Here is a 24,943-nt window from a genome sequence, read left to right as displayed (position 1 = left end):
TGTTAAAAAAAAATAAAGTTAAAGACTTATATAACTCGATAACATTCGCATTTCGTCCTTCTAACTTTATCAGCTTAAAGAATAACCTAAATATTCGTCCTTGTGAATATAAAAATTTTTAATTTTTTCAAATTATAAAGAAATTTCCTCTTGCATTTGGTACTCATATCTTTATTCTACATTGCATTGAATTTTTAAAACAATTTTTGGAATAGATCATATCTTTGAAATTACAAAGTCCTTTAAAATAATTCCAGACGTCAGAGAGAAAAAATAGAAACCTAACTTTAAATAAAAAAGTAGATTTCAAACCTATTTATTTATTTTTTTTTTGTGGTAGCAAACAATATAGAGGCAATTTCTTCGATTTAAGTTGTTCAAAAGTAATAAATAAAGTAATGCGGACTAATTTCGGGATCCCGGGATTGTGACAACGACATCCGCTCCCGGGATCCGAAATAGCTGAAAAATTAACATCCCTAGTACATACCTACTGACGTTTGTACGTACTTAGTACGAGTTCTTTGGATTTTGAAATTTTTCCATTAGATAGTGTTTTAATTTAAAAGTTATTGACTTTGTTTAGTTATAATTACTTTTTCTAAATGCCAAACCTATCATTTTTACATTCATTCAATTTCAATTGTTTTTGCTTGTATTTGTCGTTTGGCCATTTAAAATAAAATCGTAATTTGTTGACGGTAAAATGCAATTTAGATTAGAAAGCGGTATGAGCACGTATGTAGCTCGATTGGCAGTAATGTAGTAGATATGCACCTGTATGTTTTCAAGTATGCCTCTACGAGCAAAAACGTTAATTTTAATTAATTGCTAATACAATCGATAGCCTACAACAACGGCAATGACGACGGTGGGTCGGTCTGTCTGTATTTAAGTGGATATGGCATCATTTGTTGCAATCATGTGAATTGGTCTTATGTAACTTACCTGTTCCCATTATTTTCACGTGAGTGAATTGGCTTATATGTACTCGTATGTAGCGCCAATTAAACAATTAGGTAGTTATTGATCATTTAAAAGTATAATAAATAGCCATATGTTGTATACGTACATATGTGTGCAGGGTAGTACATTATTTGCAGGAAATGTATCTAACTATAAGTTAACTTGCAGTTGATTAGGTCTGCATTAGGTGTCAACTAACTTGTAGCTAACTATTTTCGGACATACAATATCACTAAGAAAATAAATTTTTAAAGTTTTTTTACGTTTTTGTTTATTTGCATTATATAACATTACATATTTGCTTACATATTCTGCTGTAGGTGTTCCCATAGAATTCTGTCAGACATAACTTCAAAATGATAATATAAAATTTTCTTCTTCATTTTATTTGTCCTGAATTCGAAAAAATATTTGTGTAGTGTATTCAAAGTAAATTTTGTATGAGTATATTAGAATAGAAACTCGTTTGAAAAAAATCTCGATTATGTCTGCATAAATTTACAACTCGCTCCAAGTTGGTTTGTCATAGCTACACTCTAAAAAATTTTTGTTTAAATTTGCGCATATTAAGATAGGTAACTAGTTTCCTCTCTTCATGAATGCAAATTTAGACTCCGTGTTAATTAAATTAATCACTGCCCGTTTACTTTTACTTATCACATTTGTGACGTAGAACAAATTTCAAATTCAATTTATTGTTCACAATTTTACAGATTACACATAAAATGTTTAAAATTTGCTCTAACAAATTTTTGTTTACATTTACCCATATAAAGGGAGGTAACCAGAGAGGAATCTCCTAATGTGTGCAAAATTAAACACTGTATGTTTACTTTTAATTCCCAAATTTGTCCCGTAAAGAAAAATTACACACAAAGTGTTTAAAATTTAATGAATAACTATGTAATAACACTATACAAAAATGGGCAACGTTTTTTTTTATGTATTGAGGAAATTTACGGTGACTGTTATACCAAACCTCTATCACGAAAGTCGCGAAAAATATTGTGAAGTGCAAAATGCTTCATTTTAATATGGCCGTATTTGAATTGGATATTTATATTAAACATTACACTACGGTCGAACACGTTTTCATTTGATTTAAATACGTTTTTATTTGATTTTACTAGTTTTTTCCCCTTGGTGTATTCTCAAATACGCGCATGCTAAATTTTCGTATGAAATTATTATTATTTTTTTTTTTGAACGATAATCAAATAAAAACTATTAATTTTTACTATGTGTTATTTCTCTCAGTGTAGATAATAATGTAATAAATGCAAAATTTTATTTTTATTTTTTGGTAGAAGTCAATATCTAGAACACTGTACGCATTACATAGGTCCTAAGTAAAAAATTAATAATAGCTCCTTGGCTCCAAAAGCACTGTAATACTACTAGTATTGAACGCGAATCTTAAATGAATATTTTCTTTGAATCGTTTCGTTTATTTCGAAGCTCATTTATTTACATAAATACATACATATATGTATACTGTACAAGACAAAGCCTACTCGTGGTTGAAGTTCGTCTAATTCCACTGTTATTTTATTTTTACATTGAATCAGTCAATTGTTTTATTGTTTTTATACAAATATCGGTAACTGGCAAGTAAACAAATCCGATTCAGTTCATTACAGTTAATTACAAATCAAATCACCACAATTACCAAAGTGTTTAGCGAAATGTATAAACACCAGCCACCTAGTAGGTAATTAAAAATTATTTTTGCACTCAGCCCTCATGGAAAATAATTTATGTATATGTACTCTAACATACATATATGTACATATATTGTACATACATAAATACGGCTTGGTAGGGGACTAACTACTTGCTATTGTTTGCATAGTGGCTAATTTGCCTGGAAAAGCAAAAAAAAAAAGAAACAAAATTAACTGTGAATTTGAAATTGACGTGAGAAATGCGATACTAAGTTGCGGTATCAAATGCCAATACCGGTAACTATGCTATTAACCAACAACTGGTAAGCGGTAATATGTCAGTATGCAATAATGCTCACAAATCAAGCTGACTAATGGCCAATAACAACAATACGCAAGTACTACATACATATGCATGCGCTTTTGTTTGGCCGATTTAAATGCGCGTAAATTGCTCGTGATTAGGAAAAATTAGTCAAAGTTTGAAAAAGTCTTTTTGTAGAACGCTGAGAATTAGAATTTTAGAAAGTCAGAAAAGTTAAATTTTTTTTGGTGCCCAATTTTTGATATTTTTTTAAAAGCATATGCTACATACATACATACATACATAGTAGTTCGATTATAAAGTATTAACTACGAGTACAAACGTAATCTACATACATACATACCTTGATTCGATTTATACTAGCCAAATCGTAAATATTTATAAATTATCAAACATTTTGTGTGTTTCCTTTGTGTATTGTCATTTCTATGCAATGATTCATTGTGAATATCGCTTGCGCTCGCGCATTAAAACTGGATTTACCAGATTTTTACTTTAAAGATGGTGCGACAAAGGCATTGAAGGAATTCGTGACTCACCGACTCAAAGCATTCAATATATTTTAATGCATTGAAGGCATTGTATTTGAGTTGTTGTATATAAAAAAGATTTTTTTTCCTAAATCTATTTAATAAAAGACGGCTACAAAAAAATAAAAGTGATTTTTTTAGGAGACGCGTTTTAAGTTTTCAATTGACACTCGCCATGCTAAAAAAGAGGGAATAAATTTAATCATACTGAAATTGCACACGATTTTAGTATGACATTTTTACAGAATATGAAATATGATAAAAAAAAATTATTATGTACTCTTATTTCAGAATTGCAGCTTTTTTTTATTATAACAGTCTTTTAATAGACGAGCGTTATGTACGAACATCGCTGTCATTGCTACGCATGAATAAAAATGAGCTTTAGCTTCGACACGATTTTGAGTTTATGCTCACTCCATCAGTGCAAAAGTTGAGTCGGAGCTTAAGCTCACTTTTTATGCATGAGGCCCATTATTATAAAAGGTCCCAACAACTAAAACTTATGTTGCATATGAATCGATTAATTACCAAAGGGAACACAACACGTCAGCATGTTTTCGATACGATAATGTTGATGCAGTTCGGTCCGTTTGAAGTAGTTCTGCACTTTCTGAACTGAGTTGGTGTCAGCTAGGTATTTTTCTATGACATTCGGCAATTGGATAAACGCACCTTCCCTATAAAGGGTGCGGACATTCCAGGGGCATATCTAAGGATATTTGAGAGCGGTAATAATACGAGGCTTTTCAGGTAATTTTTTTTGCGTCGCTTGTCCCAAGGCCAGCGTACAACCCACTGCTGGGATGTTTTTTTGGTTTTATTATCCGAATACACGTTTATATAGCAAGCCGCTTGCAGCTGCACCTACTGGTGAACATAGGTGGCAATCCCCTTAAAAATGTTTTCGTAATACATTTTTTTAAATCTCGTACGTTTCGCATTCATATTGTAAAATTTCGATGAACTTATAATTTAAATTAGAATTTATTCTTTTAAGCTATATGTTAGTCCAGGCCATAAGCTACCCGCTTACCCAGAAAAAAGTCAGCTAAATATATTTATCTCAATATATGATTTGCTTATATGTAGTTATATTATTTGGTCATATGTAGTTACCAAATCATGTGTTAAGAGAAATATTTTTAGCTGACTTTGTTTGGGTGTAAGTCAAATGTGATACAAAGAAAGACCAACAAACGCTTTACACGCCCACTTACAATCTGTCAATCAAATTCATAAACTGGTGGCAACCCTCATCAGAAATATTTTCGAAATAGATAGATGCAGCTTTCGTAAAACTTCTATCGTTTGTTACCCACATTAGAGGATTTAGTTTAACTTGCCAATTAAATCGATTTTGTATTTATAAAGAGGTGGCAACTCCCTTTGAGAAATTATATGGAAATAACACCTTCTTAAATCTCGCTCGTTCAATATTCCGTTAACTTGTTAATTAAATTGATTTCAACGTTTTGAACGGGTAGCAACTCTCCTGAATATTTTCGAAAAAATCGTTTTGAAACCCCTTTCGTTTGAAATCTACGCTGTCGTATTATTTTATTTAACTGATTAATAAATTGATTTAAACTTTTGAAAGATATGTATTATATGTTAATCCAGGTGGCGCCTAGAGCGCGCCAAATGTTCTCGAGATACGTCCAGCCGTTTTAGCGTGAAAGAGCAACAAACACACTCAACAACTCACAAACTTTCAAATTAACATACATATAATACTCGTATTAGTGGAATTTGCGATATAAACATATGTATGTATGTACATAATTGTGATCACATCCAGGATTGCTACTGACGAAAAAAAAATACTTACCATCCACTTGAAAAAATCTACCAAACCTGGAAAATTTCTACCAATAACTTTTTAAATAAAACAACCTTTTTTTTTAGTTATTTTAATAAAACCTTTCGTTATTTCAATAAGAAATAAAATTGTTTTTAAGGAACTTTTTATTTAACTAATTATATGTTCCGTTTTTGAAATCATATTACTGACAATTCTCATTCTCTTCATTCAACCAAAGCGAAAGTGGTGAATCTAAAGGCCTTCAACGAAACTTCATCATTTGAAAAAACTTCTACCGGAGTTATTATAGACAAATGCAGTGACCCAAAATCCGCTTGGTAATTTTTTTAAGAACAAATTTTTTGGTATTTGTTTTTTATACAAGAATATGGTTTGCGCTTCCAAAAATTTTAGTCTACTTTCTACTCGGAATTTTTCGACCAATTTAAGGTATGGAGTTCTATAGCCCATAATAGTATTTAAGTATAACCAACAATTGGCAGCTAAAAATCCTGTTGATTTATTTTTTTGCCACCAGTCTTTTGTGTGTTTTTCATTTAACAATTGCGATTGCTAAAAAATTGCGTTTATTACAATTTTTTTGCGAAAAAGGGTGCATTTAAGCGTTCGAAAAGTAATGCAATAAAGCACTTTTACACTTTTGGAAAGAAATTTATAATTTAAAGATAACTACAAAAAATAAGAAAAAAGTTCTTCAAACAAAATAATTCAAAATCTACAAAAATGAGAAACAATTTACCTTTTTACCAACCCAAATGTTTTCTACTAATTTTGGTAACAATTTACCAAAGTGGCAACCCTGATCACATCCTTAATAATGAATTTCTTTTCATTTAGTATTACTCCCAACCATCTATGTTGTACATATGTCTATAATCATGTCATATTTATTTCCCTCTTTGATGCCACTTGCCGCCTAGCCATAACCAAATTCCCCCAACTGCTCTTCAATTCGTTCAAGTATTTTTAGTAAGACCATGCACTGAATCTGTTTTTAAATAAAATTTGAAATCAGCCACATGTTTTTGTTACCATAAAATCTTCAATTTTCCAACTCCAAGTGGCACGTAAAAAGTGCGCAACGAACGCGTGTGTGACGAAAATAGCACAGACATTACAGACATTATATAGCATACATTACTTATAGGCTTAAGTATTTATAAATGAATCCCACTTAATAAATAATAATAAATATTTGTGAAATGAAGAAGCAAGCGCGGCTGTCACACATAGCTTAACACATTTTTACACCAATCACATTTCCGCCGCCGAATTAAAAAAATAAAAATAAAAATGAAAAGAAATAAGTCAATGATGCACCACCGTCCATGACATCATTGTTACCAAAATACATCAGCTATTATATTCAAGCGCTCGGCAGAGCGAACACAGCTTTTGTTAGCCACAATTCAATGCTAACTACTTTTAATTGCGATTACATAAATTTTTGCAACGCTCGATTGCACCCTCTGAATAACGAACATACATACAAGCGAGCATTGCCGTGCATGCAGAAAAGTTTAGAAACCCAGTGGGAATTAGGAGCACGTAATAATACCTTATTAGCAACTTACTCTTCACCTGGCAGTCATTACCATTTCCCTGCCGAACGTCCCTTACTTTTACAAAGGCATGGCCGCCTTATGTAAGTAGGAATTTAGAATGTACATTTGGTATCAGACATACTTCTGAGCCGCTTTACAAAGTAAGTTACGTGTAATGCAGAGCAGTCGCTCGGAGTAGTTCGGTGCTTGGAAATAACTTCGGCTGCACGTTATTTTGCAACTGACAACGTAATGTGTCTTCGGATGTGTTCATTTTGCCCTTTACTAGTAGATGACATTGGCCATGATGACAATTTTGGTACTAAGAACTGAAAGAAAACATGGCTTACCTCGCAAGGTGCTTACCTATTTTCCCAGTGGGAATTCCTAATTTGAAATTTGCGTTAATTCACAAACACTCTCTCTGATTCTTCTCCTTGCAGCTATGAATGAAACGAACAAGCGTAAAAAACTTAAATCACGCACAGCTACAGTACCTAGTAGTAGCGGCCAAGGTCATGGGCATGGTGATGGCTATATGAAGGATCACTTGGATGCCTGGCTGGAGACTTGTCTCAAGGATGCCTCTAATACACAATTATCCTCCTCATCGGAATTTTTAGATTATAATCCGACACCAACGAGCACTGGAGGGTGTGGTGGCGCTGGCGGTAGCGGTAGCGGTAACGCTGGTGGTGTGATAAATCCACAAAAATTTATACAACAACAAATGCAACAGCGACACCAGCACCAACACCAACATCAACATAGTCAGCAGCATCAGCAACAGAATCAAGCATATCTTTCCAACACTAGTTTAAATAACGCGAATCAGCCGTCGCAATTTTCTTATGCACAACAGCAACAACAACAACAACAACAAAACTTATCTCACCAGCAGCAGCAGCAGCAGCACCAACATTCACGCCAACAACAATTTGGTTTGCCAGTGGGGCCAGTGTCATTTGCAGGCGGCTACACGGGCGGCGGTGGCAGTGGCCCCTTCAGCCAAGGTTTTCAACGTGTGAGTACGATAATTGATGAATGCATCTTCTTAGAATTATCTTTGGTTTCAATGAAGTAAAAAAAAAAATATGTTCGCGAATCTAGGAACCAAAAATAGTAAGACTGTGTTTTTAGTTTTTTTCTTTCTGATGCGTCATTGCGTCAGGATTTTTTTCAAAGGTCCTTGAAATTGCAAAGATATGATTAAATCAAAAAACTACATATTTAGAAAATTCGGTGCAATGTGCATGGATAACAAATAAAAGAGAGTTCCTTGGGATTAAAAGTTACATTTTTTGCATCCACATACTATTCGAATATCCCTGAAATATTTATTTAAAAAAAAATTTTAAAAACACTAAAATCCCTTAACTCAACAAAATTCGATGTCTCGACTAATTTCGATGACTATGCGTTTCTACGACTTGATAGATTTGGATAACTCCAAAATGTATATATCTCGACATAAATCGTTAACTCGACAAGCTTTGGATACCTCTACAAATTTCGAATAATATGAATAGCTACATATTTTTCGAAAGCTATCGACCAATTTCTCTGATAGCATGATCAAATTCGATAAGCAGTGATAACTCGATAAACTTATATAACCTTGAAATTTCTATAACACGATATATTTTGAAAATTTAAAAAACCTCAATTCGGTAAATCGACAATTTTCAGTAAATTAATAAATATCGATAATTCGATAAGTTCAAATAACTCGATACATTACGACAACTCGATAAATTTTGTTAACTCCATAAAATGGTTCCGTACGTCGTACGGACGGCGCCTCTCGTACGAATGGGCGGGAAAGGAGTGTGTAAAACCGTTGGGATTATTATATTATTAACTCCCGGCCATCTAGATAGCTTCTAACCATGAGTCTAAGGTACGTGGGTATGTTGTAGACTTCTTCTAGTGCGTGTGTATGATATTTTCCCATTTTGCGGTGTTAAAGGCGTTGCGAACGTCTAAGGTTGCAAGCTGGACTAGCTTTTTGTGTTAGTATGCGGCGTCCACTGTTATTATTACGTGTTTTATAGCTCTAATTGTTGACCTACCGGGCCTGACTCCATACGGTCTTGAGGAAAGTCCGCCGCCACTGGCGATAGCCGCTTCTATTCTAGGTTCTAGTAGCCTTCCTAAGAGTTTTTCAGCTGTGTCCAGCATACAAAGTGGCCGATACGCTGATGGGGAGTCAAGGTTTCCCTTTCCTTTGCTGATTGAGATGAGCTGCTGCCTTTTCCAAATTTCGGGGAATATTTCGTCCTTGAGGCAGGCATTGCACATGTTTAGACCTCGTTCTGTGGCGATTATTTTTAAAACTTCTGCTGGAATGCTGTCTAGGCCTGGTGCTTTCTTGGCCTTTATTCTATTAGTGGCAGACTTGGTCTCTTCTGCGATGAATGGTGGTATTTCCTGTGGAGCGATGATATGCTCCATTTCTGTGGGTATTATTATTGGGCATTTTCTGAAGAGAACCAAAGCTTTCTGATCGAAAAATATTGATGTTCATGAAATCTATAACATTTCTATGAAAAGTTGTTTTTCGCCATATAAAATACATAGAAAACTTAGAGCGCTTTGAGCACTCCCTAAATATTTTTGATTTCAAAATAAAAAATAGGGGCATATTTTTCGATAGAGAACAATCCTACGGGGTGGCGGCATTAAAATTCCGACTTTACTGTTTTTTAGACCACTCTAATGTACATACATATGTATGTATGCATAAGTACAGTGCACTCTCGATAAGGCGAACTAAATAAAACCAAGCAGGTTCACATTCACGAATGTCTTCACTTTTGCGAATGTCTAAATTCCCATTTTTTTTCCTTTTAAGTATTTTAATTTGGATATTTGTATTCTTGAAACAAATTTAACCCAAATAACCATATTTGCCAATATTTATATTGATTTGCTCTTGTTCCAGAATGTGCCAAATTACATGAAACACTCCAACTACAACAATCGCTATTCCATGATGTTCCCGCATAGTGGCATGGGTCCTGGAATCGGTGGATACTATCAACAAAGCGATGGCCAAGATTTTGCCAGCCTGCCGCCCATTGTGAATATGATGGGTGGCTCATCGGAATTGGAGAATAATTCAACAGATGTACTCGATGGCAGTGGTAGTAATCCCAACATGAGTCGAGGGTGTGTATTACTTAGCTCTAAGTAATAAAATGTTTCATGTTTTATGCGCAAATGATAGAGTTACTTATAACATTGTATGTATGTATGTACATACATAAATATTTTCTACTAGTTTCCGTTTCAGCGATCCCTGTCTATTGAATCCCTCCGATAATGATTCGAAAGTGAGTGGCCAAAATACACCCGATCAACGCAATCCGCAGCTATCCAGCGATTTAGAGAATAATAAATTCTTTGCCGCTTTGATGGAACAAATTAATTTATTGCACGAAACAAATACGAAAATTTGTCGAAATCTACACGAAACAAAAGGTAAGCCTTTCAGGTAAACATACGCATATAAGTATTTGTAAGTGCTTACATATATATATGTATGAATATATCTACGTTTGTAGTTAAGTGTTTCTAGGTAAAACATATTTACATGCAGGAATATTTAACTTTACGTTTTTGATTCGTAATTTTTAAGCTTAACTTTAAATTATTTATCATTTTGCCTTAATTGCTCTACAACACGACCTTGAGAATTTCTAAAATTACACTCATTTATGTAATAACACAAAACTAATTAGACTTTTTTTTTTAAAATAATTTAATATGTGCATCTATTATGACTAGCATTAATTTTGGTTTTATAAATGCATGATAACTTCGTTGTCACAGTCGATTTCTTTGACACTTATCACAACTTATAAATATTTAATATATGTATGTATTTGATTGCCAAGTTTAACTCAAGATCGATTATTTGGTATCTTAAACTTAAAAAAGAAAAGTATTTCATTGTAAAGTCCTTATAACCAGGGACGGTAATCATTATTAGTAAAATAATTAAAATCAGCATTTAATCATTATTTTATAATTTTTATATTTTTCGTTCAAAAATAATAATTATTATTGATTATTATTTTTTCGCTCAACGAAAATGATTGTTATTTGATTTTTTTTTTCGATTACAAATAATGATTATTTTATGATTTTTATTTTTTTGCTTGAATATAATCTATATATTAATACGCTAACGAAATCCCATACAAATCTATTCCTCCCTACTGCTCCTATGTTTCTCAACCGATTTGAATGATTTTTCTTTTGTTCGAAAGGTATTTCAAAGGGGAGGTGCGCATTTTGTTTGTTTTTTCAGTAGGTGGAGTAGGAGTGGAGTTATTCCGAAAAACTTCATTTATGGTCCGATTTGCTTCAAATTCAAAATACGTATTACTAACATCAAGAGAAATACACCTGCAAAAAATGGACCCGATAGGTGGCTCCAGAGCCGAGTTATTCCAATTTCTGTATAAGCCTATGAATGCCTGCTTTGGTTTCACCTTATACTATCTATATATTAATACGCTAACGAAATCCCATACAAATCTATTCCTCCCTACTGCTCCTATGTTTCTCAACCAATTTGGATGATTCTTCTTTTGTTCGAAAGGTATTATTTTCCGGTAGGTGCCCGATTTGGTTTCACCATCTATGAATTTTTAAATTATTTAACAGAATGTATATTACTCCACCAAACAGTATGTGTAAGCGAGCTAGACGATTAACAGGTGCTGGTGGACCTAAAACACTTCCCTGGCAAAATGAAAAAGTGTGTGAAAAAAGTGTAGGGGTCGAATTTTGACAACGGGGCGATACTAGTAATTATTATTGAGTTTTATTTTTCCTCCTAAAAATAATGATTATTTATAAAATTGATAAGGCCATAAAGACGCAACTTACTGAAATTTTGACCTGAAAAATTTGGAACTTATTCCTTGTATTAGAGAGTCGCTACCTCTGAAAAGGATACGACGGTAACCACGCTGGCATAACTTTTCTCAATAGTAATTATTACCTTTGAACGAAAAAATAAAAATCATAAAATAAGCATTATTTTTGAACGAAAAAAATAAATCAAGTAATAATAATTACCTTTGAGCGAAAAATTAAAACTCAAATATTAAATATTATTTTTACTCGTTACTAATCGTTGTAAATTACAGTAGGACGTACGAGCACAAATACTGTGTTAAACTCTTTTACGACGATTACAACTTCTTGATTTTTTTTGTTAAAATTTAAAAAATTATGATTATTTTCCGTCCTGGCTTATAACACAAAAAGGAAAAAAGCGATTTATGTTACTAGCAGTGGCAGTTTCCCAAAACGGACTTTTTGATAATACGTGTTATTCAATGGGAATACAGAATGGTGGTCAAAAAAAAATTAGAATGTTAAATTCTCACCGCTATGATTTTTTAAGAGAAAAAATACACTTTTTTTTTTTAAATTAAATTTAGAACTGCCTCAAAGCCCATGAAGTTCTCTATGTATTTTATATGCATGGGGAAATAGCATTTTTTCGTAGAAATGTTATAGAATATAAAATTATCGATACTATCGACAGTACCATCGATTGTTTTCTATTACTACTCCACCGCCTGTCACATTTACCATGATGGGGCACGCGTACCATAGTTTGAGAAGCGCTTTGCTACAAAATGAATATTTATGTATGAAACTACATACGCATTTATCTTTTATTCATTGGCTCAAAAGTTTTTGTGTTTATACACAATACTTGGATACTTAAACGTTTGTATACTTTAAATTTTCTCACATTAGGTATCTAACCACCTACATATTTACCATAAATACTCCGACCATTTCTCTAAAGCAATTAGGTACATACTTCAAGACATTGCGGGTACAATTTGTAAATATCTAATTCAAAGAAGTACATTTTATTTATATGCATAAACATGTATATATGTACATATGTATGTAGTTGCGCATTTTGTATACCTACTTGCACACCTCATTAGTTTACTAAGCAGCATATAAAAATTTGTCTAGTTATAAGCGTGCATTTGCACATATTTGTTGTGTGCTTAATTACCAACAATTAAATGCAAAATTATCTACCTACTTATTTTACTTTTTTATTTACGACCCTCTATTTAAAGTACGTATGTATGTATTTATGTAATTGTACATATGTATGTATTTGCAATTGTCATTTAATGTTTCGTAGTCTCATATTTATTGTTGTAAATATTTTTATTTGTGTTTGTATTTTAATTTTTTATTTGTTTCCTTGTCTTCCCTTTTTGTTCTTTTGTCTCTTCCTCTCTCTTTCGAAACGCTCTTAAACAACAATAAAACACCATTAAAAAAACAAACTCTTTAGTTGATATTGAAGCTTTAAAGCACGCACCCAATTGGGGTTTGAGACACCGTAGAGATAGCTTGAGTGGATTAAGTACACACAGCCAACCCATGGTATTTGGCGGTGGATTTGGTGGTATGCAAAGTCCAGCGCCAACTTATCATTCAGGTATGTTGTCCTTTGTAATGTTTATTATTTATCTGTTTATATATGTTTTTTGTTTTTTTTTGATTTTCGGAAACAAAATATTTGCTTTATTAAATAAAGTGATTTCATCAAATTATCACGTTGAACTTTCGGTTCGGGTTTCATGAAATATGTGCTACACTTTTCATATACATACTCGTATATACTATGTACATCCTTTTGAAATTTGTATTTTTTAATCCGTTTAATTTTGCATAATTTTAGGCGCCTACACACCCGGCATGATGACCGATGTGGTACGTGAAGTGAAGGAAGCGGCACGCGTGCGCGAAGATGCGCTACTTAATCGGTGAGTGAAGGAATATACTATTTATGCATTGACTAAAGCAGGCTACAAACGGAAAACAAATTGAAACGATCGGTTCAAACTCATTTCGCCACACACGTGTGGATTTGTTGACAAATTTAATTTCACGTTGTGAGCCGTCGAGTAAACATGGAACGCGTAATGAGAATATTTGCCATGTATGGTGTTTATTTGTCTACAGAAAGAACAACAACTCTATTAAATACTACTCAATTATAGATCAACCTATATTTAAACCATTCTATTGGTTCCTTGATAAATTTTTTGCTTAATCTTGACACTTAAAATTCTCAAAAGAAATTAAAAAAATCGTCAACTTCGCCACGCACGCCCAACCGATCGAAAGCTGACTGAAATTGTTGTTGTATCAATCTGTTGAAATTTAGGATTTTTGAGAGCCGTAGTTCTATGAGCGAAAGTCACCATACTTAAGACTCGATAACGAATAATTGGACAGACAATTTCCATATACATATATCAAGTGTAATATCCACAATTTAAAAAAAAAAAAAAAAATATTAAAAATTAATACGATTTTTTAGCCGGTCAGAACTTGCATTTTACTGAAATTTTATAAGCCTGTTAAATGCATACCCAAAAATTTATAAAAATTCTGGTTAAAAAGCTCGAAATTTCGATAAAAATTTGTGGAATTTTTCTAAATTATGTATAAAGTTTGAAAGTGTGATTTATATCGGTTTTGTTAAAGCTTGAAAAAATATCAAAAAAATTTTATCTCGAAACACCATCCATTTTTTTTACCGCCGCTGTAGGTATTTAGGAGTTACTAAATATGCAAGTAAAAAATACTTGGTATTTAGAAGCTGTTGGTTATTAAAGTAAACACTCTGGGTGTTTTGAAGCTGCTAGATACTAAAGTTTAAAAAATGAAAGTATTTAGCAGGCCCTAAATACTCTGGTCCAAAGTACTCAGTACTTTTTGGGATTCTGGGGAATAGCTTGGGGTTTTCGAGACTAAATATATCGATAAATATATAAAAAAAACTATCAATAAAAATGGCGATTAGGTGAAACTAGTGCTAGGTGCTAGTATACCTGGTATTTGGTAACATCCAAAATACTTAAGTAAATAGTACTTTGGTATTTACTACATCATAAATACCCAAATAATTTTGTACTTAATACTTAGTCCCAGGGTTTTAAAGCCCAAAAGCAGACAGCGCGATTCGTATGAAGGAGATGTTCCAGTAAAATTTAAGGAGCGAAGCTAAATTTTATGAATAATTTCTAGGTTCGTTCCATGCGGTGTATATTTATATGAAGACAGGTACAGTCTCCAGATGAAAGAGGCATAGTCGAGCCTTGATCTTACTAGAAAAACATAAAGTATCTTCAGAATGTAAGGATCTGAAAAAGAAGTACTATAACGCCAAATAAAGGCTAGCCTTGCATACTATTTTGAAACAGTATAGTTAATGTGGGTAGAGAAACTCAATTTCGTATCGAAATGGACACCTATGTATATCCTTAAATTTATAAATTGAATTTAAAAGGGATCCCGCGCGTAGGGAAAGGACTAAACTTTCGGGTGTATGTACAGTGAGGACATATTTGTAGAGAAAAGTGCCGTTACTGTTTTCTTGATGCGCTCTGTCGAAGATAGATTTCGAAGACACAAAAGGGCGGGACTAGTAAAAATAGCTAATTTAGTATTCGCTGCGTTTACTTTTAAACAGCCGGTCACCAGGCAAGTAGTGAGTCGAAAGAAGTCTCTATTGGATCGCATAAGGTCTGGGTGAACTTACCTTTAAACCCACTATTTAAACATCGCTTTTATCGCTCTATAACAGTTGGCTCATTGTTATAACCCATAACGCGGAGGGCTTATCCTGTGAAATGCCCCCGTTGACTGTCATCCGAATCCCAGCTCATTTAGTTCGGACTCCATCACTCTGCGGTAATTGCGCTCGAGGGTAGGTTGTTAAATGCCGCTGCTAAGTTGAAGAATTCAATAAGTGTAAGTTAAAGTGAATTCTCAATCGTTGGTACCATTGTTTGGGTTGATATGTAGATTGTCTGATGTGGGTTTTCGAAATTGCCTTCATTGTTTGTGATGTGATGGAAATAACGGCATACTTATTGGTACAATGTGGTCTAGCAAAAATTTTGAAAAGAGTGCCGATAATGTATATCGTATCGATCCTTGAATATTTTAATTCAATCATTCCATGCATTCCTTGTAATTTTGCTATGTAGGTACACTGAGCTACAAAACTATGCTAACAAAATTCTATTTGGGTATTCCAGGGTTAAAGCGATGGTCGAAGAACGGCAGTGGGCATTTAATGAAAGCAATTTGCGCATGATGCGCGACATTGAGGAGCTCAAGGTAAATACTAAATTAATCCTTTAACAAAGTTTCTTCGCTTTACTTTTAACGCAACTTTCTCCCCCCACCTCCCTAGTCACAAGTTCATCACATGCGTGCCGATCGTAAAGACGCCAACAAACGCATTACTCATCTCGAAGCGGAGAACAAGTATATGCGACAAATGCTGAGCAACCTCTTCAATCAACGCAATACGCCCGATGTGATCTATGAGAATGAGACGTTGCGCACACAACGCAAATCCTTTCCAACCGCGCCAGCACGTCGCTCACAGTCGATGAATCTGCATTACGGCACCATACACCATCAACCGCCGACCGTAGCGCTCACAGTGGATGAGCAGGATGAGCGACTGCATATCGTCGAAGCAGCTACACCACGTGCCGCCGACATGGTGACCGTAAGTGATAGACGCGCAGCAGAATTGCGCAGCTCATTCTCAAGCTCGGACGGTGGTGGTAGCATAGGAGCGGGTAGTCCAGGTGCAGGTGCTGGTGCTGGTGCTGGTGGTGGTGGTGGTGGCGGTGCTGTACGTAACAATGGTGCCGTCAGTGGTATAGGCATTTGTACAGTAACTCCCTTGCCTAATGGTAATACTACTATTGCATCCAGTCAACAACTTATGTCGCCGCCTAATTTTGCATTAATATCAACGTCCGTCGAAGAGGAGATGGAAGTGAAACAGCGAAAAAAGAAGGGCAAGAAGCTGCCTAACGTTGCTGGTAGTTCGAAGCGAAACGGTGACACTCAACGCTCTGGTGATGATGATGATGATGACGATGGCGGTCATGTTGTTGATGATGATGATGATCGCGATGCTGATGGCGAAGGCAAACTGTCGACAAAGGAGCTGCAGCAGGAACTACAGGACGCGGTGGCAGCGCGTAAGGAGGCCGATAATCGTGTCATTGCGTGGGTTTAATTACTTGAATACAATTTAGCGAAACGTTGTGTGGCACATAAACAAAACAGCTTAGAGCCTTTGTTTTCCTTAAATTACACATTTTGTTGGGGTATTTGGAGAATTAGTTTAAGATGTGTACATATTTCAATAATTTTGTTACAGAAATTTTGGTTTGTTATTACATACATATTTGTTTAGCCCTTATGAACAACAGTAAATTTGTGCCAGTATTTACACCGGAAAAATTTTGTATATTATAGACGTACATATTTTTAACCCTTGGATAGAAACACTGTACTCGGAAATTGGTTTAGAAAATTTTATTTTAATTTACGTTATTTGTTAATGAATAGAGTCTTTACATATGGGTAATAATATAAATGGTTATTGTATCATATTTTATATTAATCGAAGGCAAAATTAGTGGTCAGTATTTCGATAACGACTGTCAACGATCCGTATGACTCCCTAATTATATTTTTGTTTGCTTTATTTGTATTATTTAAGAAAGCCATTAATGCCTTCGTAGAGGTCTTTGGCATACGGATTCTCCAATATTAAAGTCTCAAATTTCATATTTGGTCCCATTTTTGTTATTACTAACAAGATAAAGCACGTTTAAAAATATACAGCCTTTTTTTCAAAATTTCAATTTTGTGGTAATCGAATATTTATACTGCTCAATTTAGAGCTCAGCAGAAAAAAAACTCCGTCCCTACGTATAATCCAATTATGAGCCGTCCGTAAAAATGCATGCTTCAAAGCGCTCAGTAAAGCAATAACTTTCCACTATTTTCTGTATGGAAACATTCTACAGAAGCTTTGGTTTTTAAGAGAAAATTATGTTGATTAGATTTTTTTTGAATACATGGATTACTGAAAGAGTACATAATACATCCATGCAATCTGTGAAGCCACTCTTCTTGATAAAGAGGTACATCTATGGCGAATACCTAATGACATTCAAGCTTCATTGGGACCTGATAGAACTCTGCCCAACATGGTGTGCACTTTTAAGTGCATATGTATGTATGTACATAGTTTGTTTCTACGGCTTTCCGTATGGTACATTCATATTGTAAGCTCCGGAAGTGTGCTCCAATGTAAAGAGTTAATATTGGGATCGATAAAAACCTACAAAAAAAGGGTGCAACAATTTCAGGGTCACTGTCTGGGGTGGAATGATTCCAACTCAGGATTAAAGATCTAGACCCCCAGAGTGAAATCTCCATATCTTTTTGCATTCTCAGGTCAAAGTTTTTTTATGGCCATATACGGTTGCAATTTTTTGCCTGAGTATTTTTAGAAGAAGTGGGAAAAATGTTGAAATTCATATCGGAGCGAAATATGTAGTGTAGTAGAAATATGTAGCGAAATTTCACGGGTAATAATTTGGTATAATTTTTTAACCCATAAGCTGTCTTTTCGGAAAGGGTGAATAAATGACATTAAAAAGTTCGCAAAAGGGTTAAAATATTCTAGAGAATTTTCTACGGAAAATTTCTAGGTTGGTATCATTTCGCCCTTAAAAAAGATTGTTGCACTGTAATATCAAATATGGGCAGCAAGAGATCCTCTTTCAAATATATACCATAGGTAATCTATTCTAGAAGAAATACTAAAATTTGTTGGGACTCGTAATTATCGGGTTATCGAACCTAAATTGAAGAGTCATTTATTTTGAGAATCCGCAATATTAGCTACCATTTGAATTAAAAAAAAAAAGTTAAAAAATTTCGCTTAAACATTTTCTTATTGAAGTAAATATCCCATGCTTTGAACAAATTATTTTATTTAAACTATTAGCTTACAACAAAAAAAGCACACGCCCGCCATTCTAGTCATTAACAATGCTTTAGTAAACATATCTACAAAAAAAAAACATTCCAATTTTCTGCACGCCACTTTCATTCAAAAATAAACATTGTAAATTCATTCACACGCATCGACATAACAATTCACACTCACTTTACTCAGACTTAGTACATACAAGTGTAGTTCTTACATATGTACATTCATACCTCATCATCTTGGGCTTACAGGCTTCGCACTAAGTAAAAATTTTCAAAATCAACTTGCATCTGAACATTATAACCATTTTGTTTGTTCACTTGTACCCGTATGTACCTATTTTTCGTATTCTCTTACTTACTCTCATTTTAGGCTTGAGAATATGGTAAGAACACAACATCTGAATTCCAAAAAAGCCAACAACACCATAACCAACCAACCAACAATCCATCCATTCGCGGCGGCGTCAGTTGCATATACTTGTAGTAGTCTTACTAATGGTACTAGTGCAAATGCTGGTGAAGGTTTTGGTACGTCGACACACTATGCCGGTGGCACTTATAACATTAACCCATGCACTACCATTAACGTCTCATCGCCATCAGCCACATCGGCAATTGTACAACCACATCAAAAGCAACATAAGGCACATACAATCGTCTCGGCCAGCATTATCGGTGGTGTAACACAATCGCCAACCAAGTTAAGCCTCGCTGGACCCATAACTGATTTATAGTTCTAGCTAACAACCACACAGCGGCGAGTTCGTGTCACGCATTTCTGACCCAAATTTGCATTTGTGTGCTGGCGGTCTAACTTGGACGTGAAAAAAATGGGTCAAATTGAAGATGTATCACAAGCTAGAGGTGCGATGGAGGCATTGACGAGCATTAAATGCGAAAAATACGATACTCGAAATACAGTTCTCGAAAATACAGCCGAATTTTCAATCCGATACGCTACGATATTTGCTTTTATCATTATATTTTAGCATTTTTTTTACCACATCTAAATATGTACAACATAATATGTATGTAATTGTAATTAACACTTGTTAACACATTCGTTTTGCATTTTATATATATTAGTGAGTGACTACCTACTTGTAATCCCAAATGCAACTCATACGTACATACATATATTATTTGATCTGAATATTTTTGCATATTCGAAAATCATACAAAATGCTTAACTTTACTTAGTGTATCTACTAAATTTAATGTCTGTAGTTTGTTACTAAAAATTTGTATTTTCAAGGGTTAACCAAAATTATTATGAACAGGGAACGGATTTTTAGGACCTAAATATCTACAAAAAAAAGGCAAAATAAAATAACGAAATTGGCTGGAAAAGACACTAGAAATAGCAAAAAAGGCAAAAGAAGGCACTAATAAAGGCGCATAAAAAAAGACAAAAACTTAAAAAGAAAAAGGAAAAATGTTCAACGGTCGCCACTACATATCCAATTCGTATATAGAATTGCGAATTGCTCGGTGATTCCGAAAATCGAGTTAATTTTTTGTCCTATGGATAAGGTTTCGGGATATTTTTTTTAGGTGTACATGGCGTATGAGTAACATTCTTTCCTGCTAATTTTTCATACATACATTCATATAGTTTCCATAAAATCCGTTCCCTGACTATGGGTGAAACTTGATATCATTATTTATAAATCTTCACACAAACATTACAGTATAACAATGCGTACAATGCATATGTGTGCAAAGCAAAATATCTGTAGTTTCAGTTGCAAAAATGATAACTCCATTTTCTTACATGTTATTAGTTTTCTTGCCTACTTACAATTACACATATAAAGTAAATGAATGCTTAGGTTCGTCCACATATAACCCAAAAATTTTACAAAGATTCAGAATACAGAGCTCGAAATTTTTATAAATTCTGCATAAAATTTCTATGTTTGATTTACATATGTGGTTTTCGTTAACAAAAATATTTGAGCTGGAAAACATTTGGGGTATTGCACCTGCCTGGTTATCTGGTTAAAATTTATTGTTCTCTAGTGTATTTTGTTTATGTGAATTGAGTTAATAAAATTATAGTTTATAAAACTAAAACCTCCCTATTATAATTGCCATTCGTACTGTCATCAGGTATGTAACTTGAGAATAGAAATCGTTGCATCTTTTAGGCGCATCAATATTACATAGTTACATCCCGAGCTAATAAAAGGAAGGTAATAAAAAATATAAGCCCATAACCAGATAATCCGGCAGGTGTGAATACCCAAATTGTAAATATTGATATAAAACTCCCTTCATCCAGTTTTATCCGCCAATGTATACATTCGCTCCATTATCTTTGCGTTTTTTTTTTTGAAATATTCACAATTTTTTGCAAGTTATAATTTTTTCGTTAATTTTGTACTCAAAATATGATTCATGCTACAAACAAAACTATATTAACCAAAGTTTCAAACTGTATAAAAAATTAAGGAAAATTTAACGAATTTGCATGGAAATTTTAAACTTTTTACTCGGATCTGGTATGCAGTTGTATAGCCCATTCAAATTTATCGCATTGATTTTTAGTTTTTTTTTTTGCTGACAACTATAGGCATCTTTCTCCATTTAAGGTGTGGGCGAATTTTTTTTATATGGCAGAAAATACGTCAGCAAAAAAATTATTAAAAATCAGTGCAATTTCTTAGCCACTTCAAATTTGTACATTCTTATACAAAAATTGAATAGGTTATAAAACTGCATACCAGAAATTAAAAATTAGTAAAACGTCTAAAATTTTGATGAAAATTCGTTAAATTTTGTATACGGTTTGAAACTCCGATTTATATGGTTTTGTTTGCTGCATGAGCCATACTGTTGCAAAAAAATAACAAAAAAATTATAGCTTGCAAAACATTGTGAATATTTCAAAAAACAAAGGTGTACGGAGGTATACTGGAGTGAGCGTATATACCACTGTTTCTCCTCGTGAGCATCCTATAAATATTCACAGTGCAAATTATAATTTATTTCCGATAAATTTGCTATTTCTTACGCAAGTGTAGACATCTAAATACTTATATAGTTTATCGTTTTTCATAAATTTAAGAAAACCTTCATGAATCTCTAAAAGAGTCGGAAATCTTCTTCTGAAAACAGCAAGTAAGCAAATTGTTAAAAAACAAATTTGATATGTAGTATATGTTTAAATATATATTCTACAATAAAATAGCACTATATACAAACATAAACAAGTAATATATAAAAAAAATCAAAATATTTAAGATATTTTAAGTGCCATTACATTTAACTGATAATAAATATTTTATTTTTGAGTTAAAAATTGTTGTGGTTTTTTCGTGTTAATCTTCTTCAGTGTTGGCTACGTTTTTCTAAATTATAATACTACATACTATAAAAAGAAATTTAAAACCCAGAGGCATTATTGTAAATTTAAGCAGAAGAAGTGGTTTCATAAACATTTAACCCAGATATCACATTTTTATGAAATTTAGAAAGAATAATAGTTTTATTTATTGTAGTCGTAAACATTTTTTATTCAACTCCGCTCTCCACAGCTCCAGGAGCTTTGTTGTTTTTCAGCCGCATAACGCTCTTCGTACCTCTTGCCATTGTTTTTTTTTACGGGAATTCGCCCTGGTAAAATTTTCGCTCCTTTTTCCTATCGGCCAGCATTTCACGTATTTCGGCATCTGTCTTCTTAATGCGGCAAATACGTCTCGCTTCCATCTTAACTTCCCTATAGTGGTCCCACATAGCTCGCTCGTTGCATCCAATCGCAGCGTGGCCCTGTAGGCGGCATCTTTTTCTCTGCAGCTTCTTTACACTCCTAATCGTACCTGTCGTTCTTTCGGGCTCGCTGAAATCCGACTACTTCATTGGTGGAGGTACTTAATAAGAGGAAAACAAATCTATTGTTTCGTCGCGGAGGCTGAATTTTCCGACAGTGGTTCTAAAGATCCCTTCCTTGCCTTGAAATCGCCAAGCACGATATCAAGGAGGGAGGGGGAGAAGCGCACGTATCTGCGCTCCAAGCGCTCAAGAAGCTATTCTCGGACACTTCGTCCTTCTCTTCCGTGGGGCATGGGCGCAAATAAGCGAGACGGTGAAGAATCTTGCTTGGATACGGATTGTTGCGAGACGTTATAACAACTAGACTATTATTGGTATAACACTGGTTGAATCAATGTTATTTTAAGTAATTTTTTTATATTTCCGTTGTAACTTGTCTAGTTTTTATGTTATTCCTGAATATTCTCATACGCAAATTCGCATTCGAAAAATTCGCATTCGTATCATCCCTAAGTTACAACTTCATTGTAAGTTTACTTACTACTATACCGTAGATGCCACCACTCGCAGTAAGTGGAGTGTGTACCAGAGAACGTATATTTATGAGAAGATGCAAATCGTAAATCTGCTCTTCTGGTTGGCTTATCGCCGATAGATGGCGGCACTTATGCTAAGATCGTGAATTAATTATATTTGGGCATTTCCTCTATAGATGGCACAAGATCGGCTTTAAACAATCACGGATGGTGTACGTTTTTTTTGTACTCTCATATTACCGCTTTTCGTTGATAGATGGCAGCTGACCCGCTTTTAAGGAAGGATATAGTATTTGTGATAGAATGGGCATGAATGAGAACCTTCTCTGGTCATACGGTACTTCTGATCAGTGTTGCCAGATTTTCAAAAAAAAGGAATTTCCAATTTCACTTGTCTTTTATGTGTAAGATGAAGTCTGGGATTGCGCTTATCTTTCTTTCCAATTACCTGGATTGCGAGCAAAACATATAAAACATTGACGCATATAGTCTTCACCTGGTCTTTCCATCGCAGAGGAGGCCTTCACATTCCTCTCATCAGCATCGTGATACGCGTTAGATACTTTCAGATCTGGGGCGTTTATTTCTATTCGTAAGACATGGCAAAGCTAGATTTTAATCGAAAGTATGTAAAGTTCATACAGCTCATCACTGCGTAAAGGCCCGTAAATCTTTCACAAAATGTTTCTCACGAATACTCCGAGAGCATAGACACCAAAATGGGGTGGAGGACAAACATTTAATGTCCTGTATGCAGCTCTCAAGAAAACGGTCAAGAAAAAATTGCCATTATTTCTTGTGTGTGTCCAAGGAATTTTGACATTTTTAATACTTCACAGCCTGTTGCCTCACTCTTTCCTCAAGAAATAATCGAACGGGCATATATTTCTGTTGCAAACCTGGGTTGCCTTGTGCTCTTTTTTCACAAAAAAACTTTAGAAAACCGTAGTAGAAATCTTAGCGAATTCCTTAAGAACTGCGTACTGCCTTAAGGAAATTTGACTCAAGAAAATTTCTTAGCCATTTCTTGTACGTCATTTTATACGGAGTTTTTTCTTTTCTTGAGAGCTGCATATAGGCCTTAAGCAATTAAGTCGTTTCCATCTGATACGCTTAAGGCCCGTCCACATAGAACTTTGGCGTTGCGTTGGCGTTGGCGTCGCTTCAACAGCTGACTATGAATACATGAATTCAAATGCAGCCGTCCACATAGCCAAAATTCGACAACGCTCACGCCAACACAAAGCAAAAAGATGGCCAACTCTCATCTTTTCGCGTGCGTCGCTCGTCAGCTGTTGCAAATAAATAAAATTATGTGAAATATTTTCCTTTTTAATCAAGTGCGGGCAAGAAATATCGTTTTTAATGCAATTATTGATATGAAATATTAATTTATCTGTCGTTAGTATATTAATGTAGTGGCCCAAGCATTCGCTGCCAAGCGCTCATTGTAGCAAGCATACTTTTAACGTGCGTTCTGTCAAACCAACGCCAACGCCAAAGCTAACACGAAAGTTCTATGTGGACCGGCCTTTAATGTTATCCTGCGTCAACTGCCAATCCGCGAAACTCCGCATGGCTCAGCTGGCAGTATGTCAGCTGCAGCAGCTTTGTTGTTTTTGGCCATCTGTTGTGAATGCAGATTTTCGACGCAAAGCTTTCGTTGCATTGTTGGGCGAACACTTTTTGCTCCACAGAGGCTTGGCTGGAACAAGAAAATGGCCCGAGACGATGTTTGGCCCTCGGAGTGTACGTACGTACACTGGAAGCGTGCCTTACGTCTATCACAACATGATCGATTTGATTTCTCGATTTGGAAACAATCAAGTAGCTTGATGAATCTTCGTCATGTTTCGGGTCCCGGCGAAGTCGATCAGCCTCAGGCAGTTA

The 24,943-nt window shown here is 34.4% G+C and overlaps 1 protein-coding gene across 1 annotated transcript in view; it reads left to right on the top strand.

Annotated features, from left to right (window-relative positions):
- Window positions 1–19,574, top strand: part of LOC118736750 — a 36,124-nt gene extending 16,550 nt beyond the window's left edge. Inside the window, exons 3-10 of the mRNA XM_036466766.1 lie at window positions 7,298–7,878; window positions 9,799–10,025; window positions 10,138–10,337; window positions 13,204–13,350; window positions 13,594–13,678; window positions 15,965–16,046; window positions 16,123–16,958; window positions 19,114–19,574. Of these exons, the coding sequence (XP_036322659.1) occupies window positions 7,298–7,878; window positions 9,799–10,025; window positions 10,138–10,337; window positions 13,204–13,350; window positions 13,594–13,678; window positions 15,965–16,046; window positions 16,123–16,958; window positions 19,114–19,477 (2,522 nt within the window). The 3' untranslated portion in view covers window positions 19,478–19,574. The remainder of the gene's footprint in view (window positions 1–7,297; window positions 7,879–9,798; window positions 10,026–10,137; window positions 10,338–13,203; window positions 13,351–13,593; window positions 13,679–15,964; window positions 16,047–16,122; window positions 16,959–19,113) is intronic.
- Window positions 19,575–24,943: the final 5,369 nt, after the last annotated feature.

The sequence above is a fragment of the Rhagoletis pomonella genome, unplaced genomic scaffold (genome assembly GCF_013731165.1).
Source record: "Rhagoletis pomonella isolate Grant_MI unplaced genomic scaffold, Rhpom_1.0 Rhpom_scaffold_00004, whole genome shotgun sequence".
Classification (NCBI taxonomy): domain Eukaryota; kingdom Metazoa; phylum Arthropoda; class Insecta; order Diptera; family Tephritidae; genus Rhagoletis; species Rhagoletis pomonella.
The sequence above is the reverse complement of the archived record's forward strand: the minus strand, read 5'-3'. Positions and strand labels throughout refer to the sequence as shown.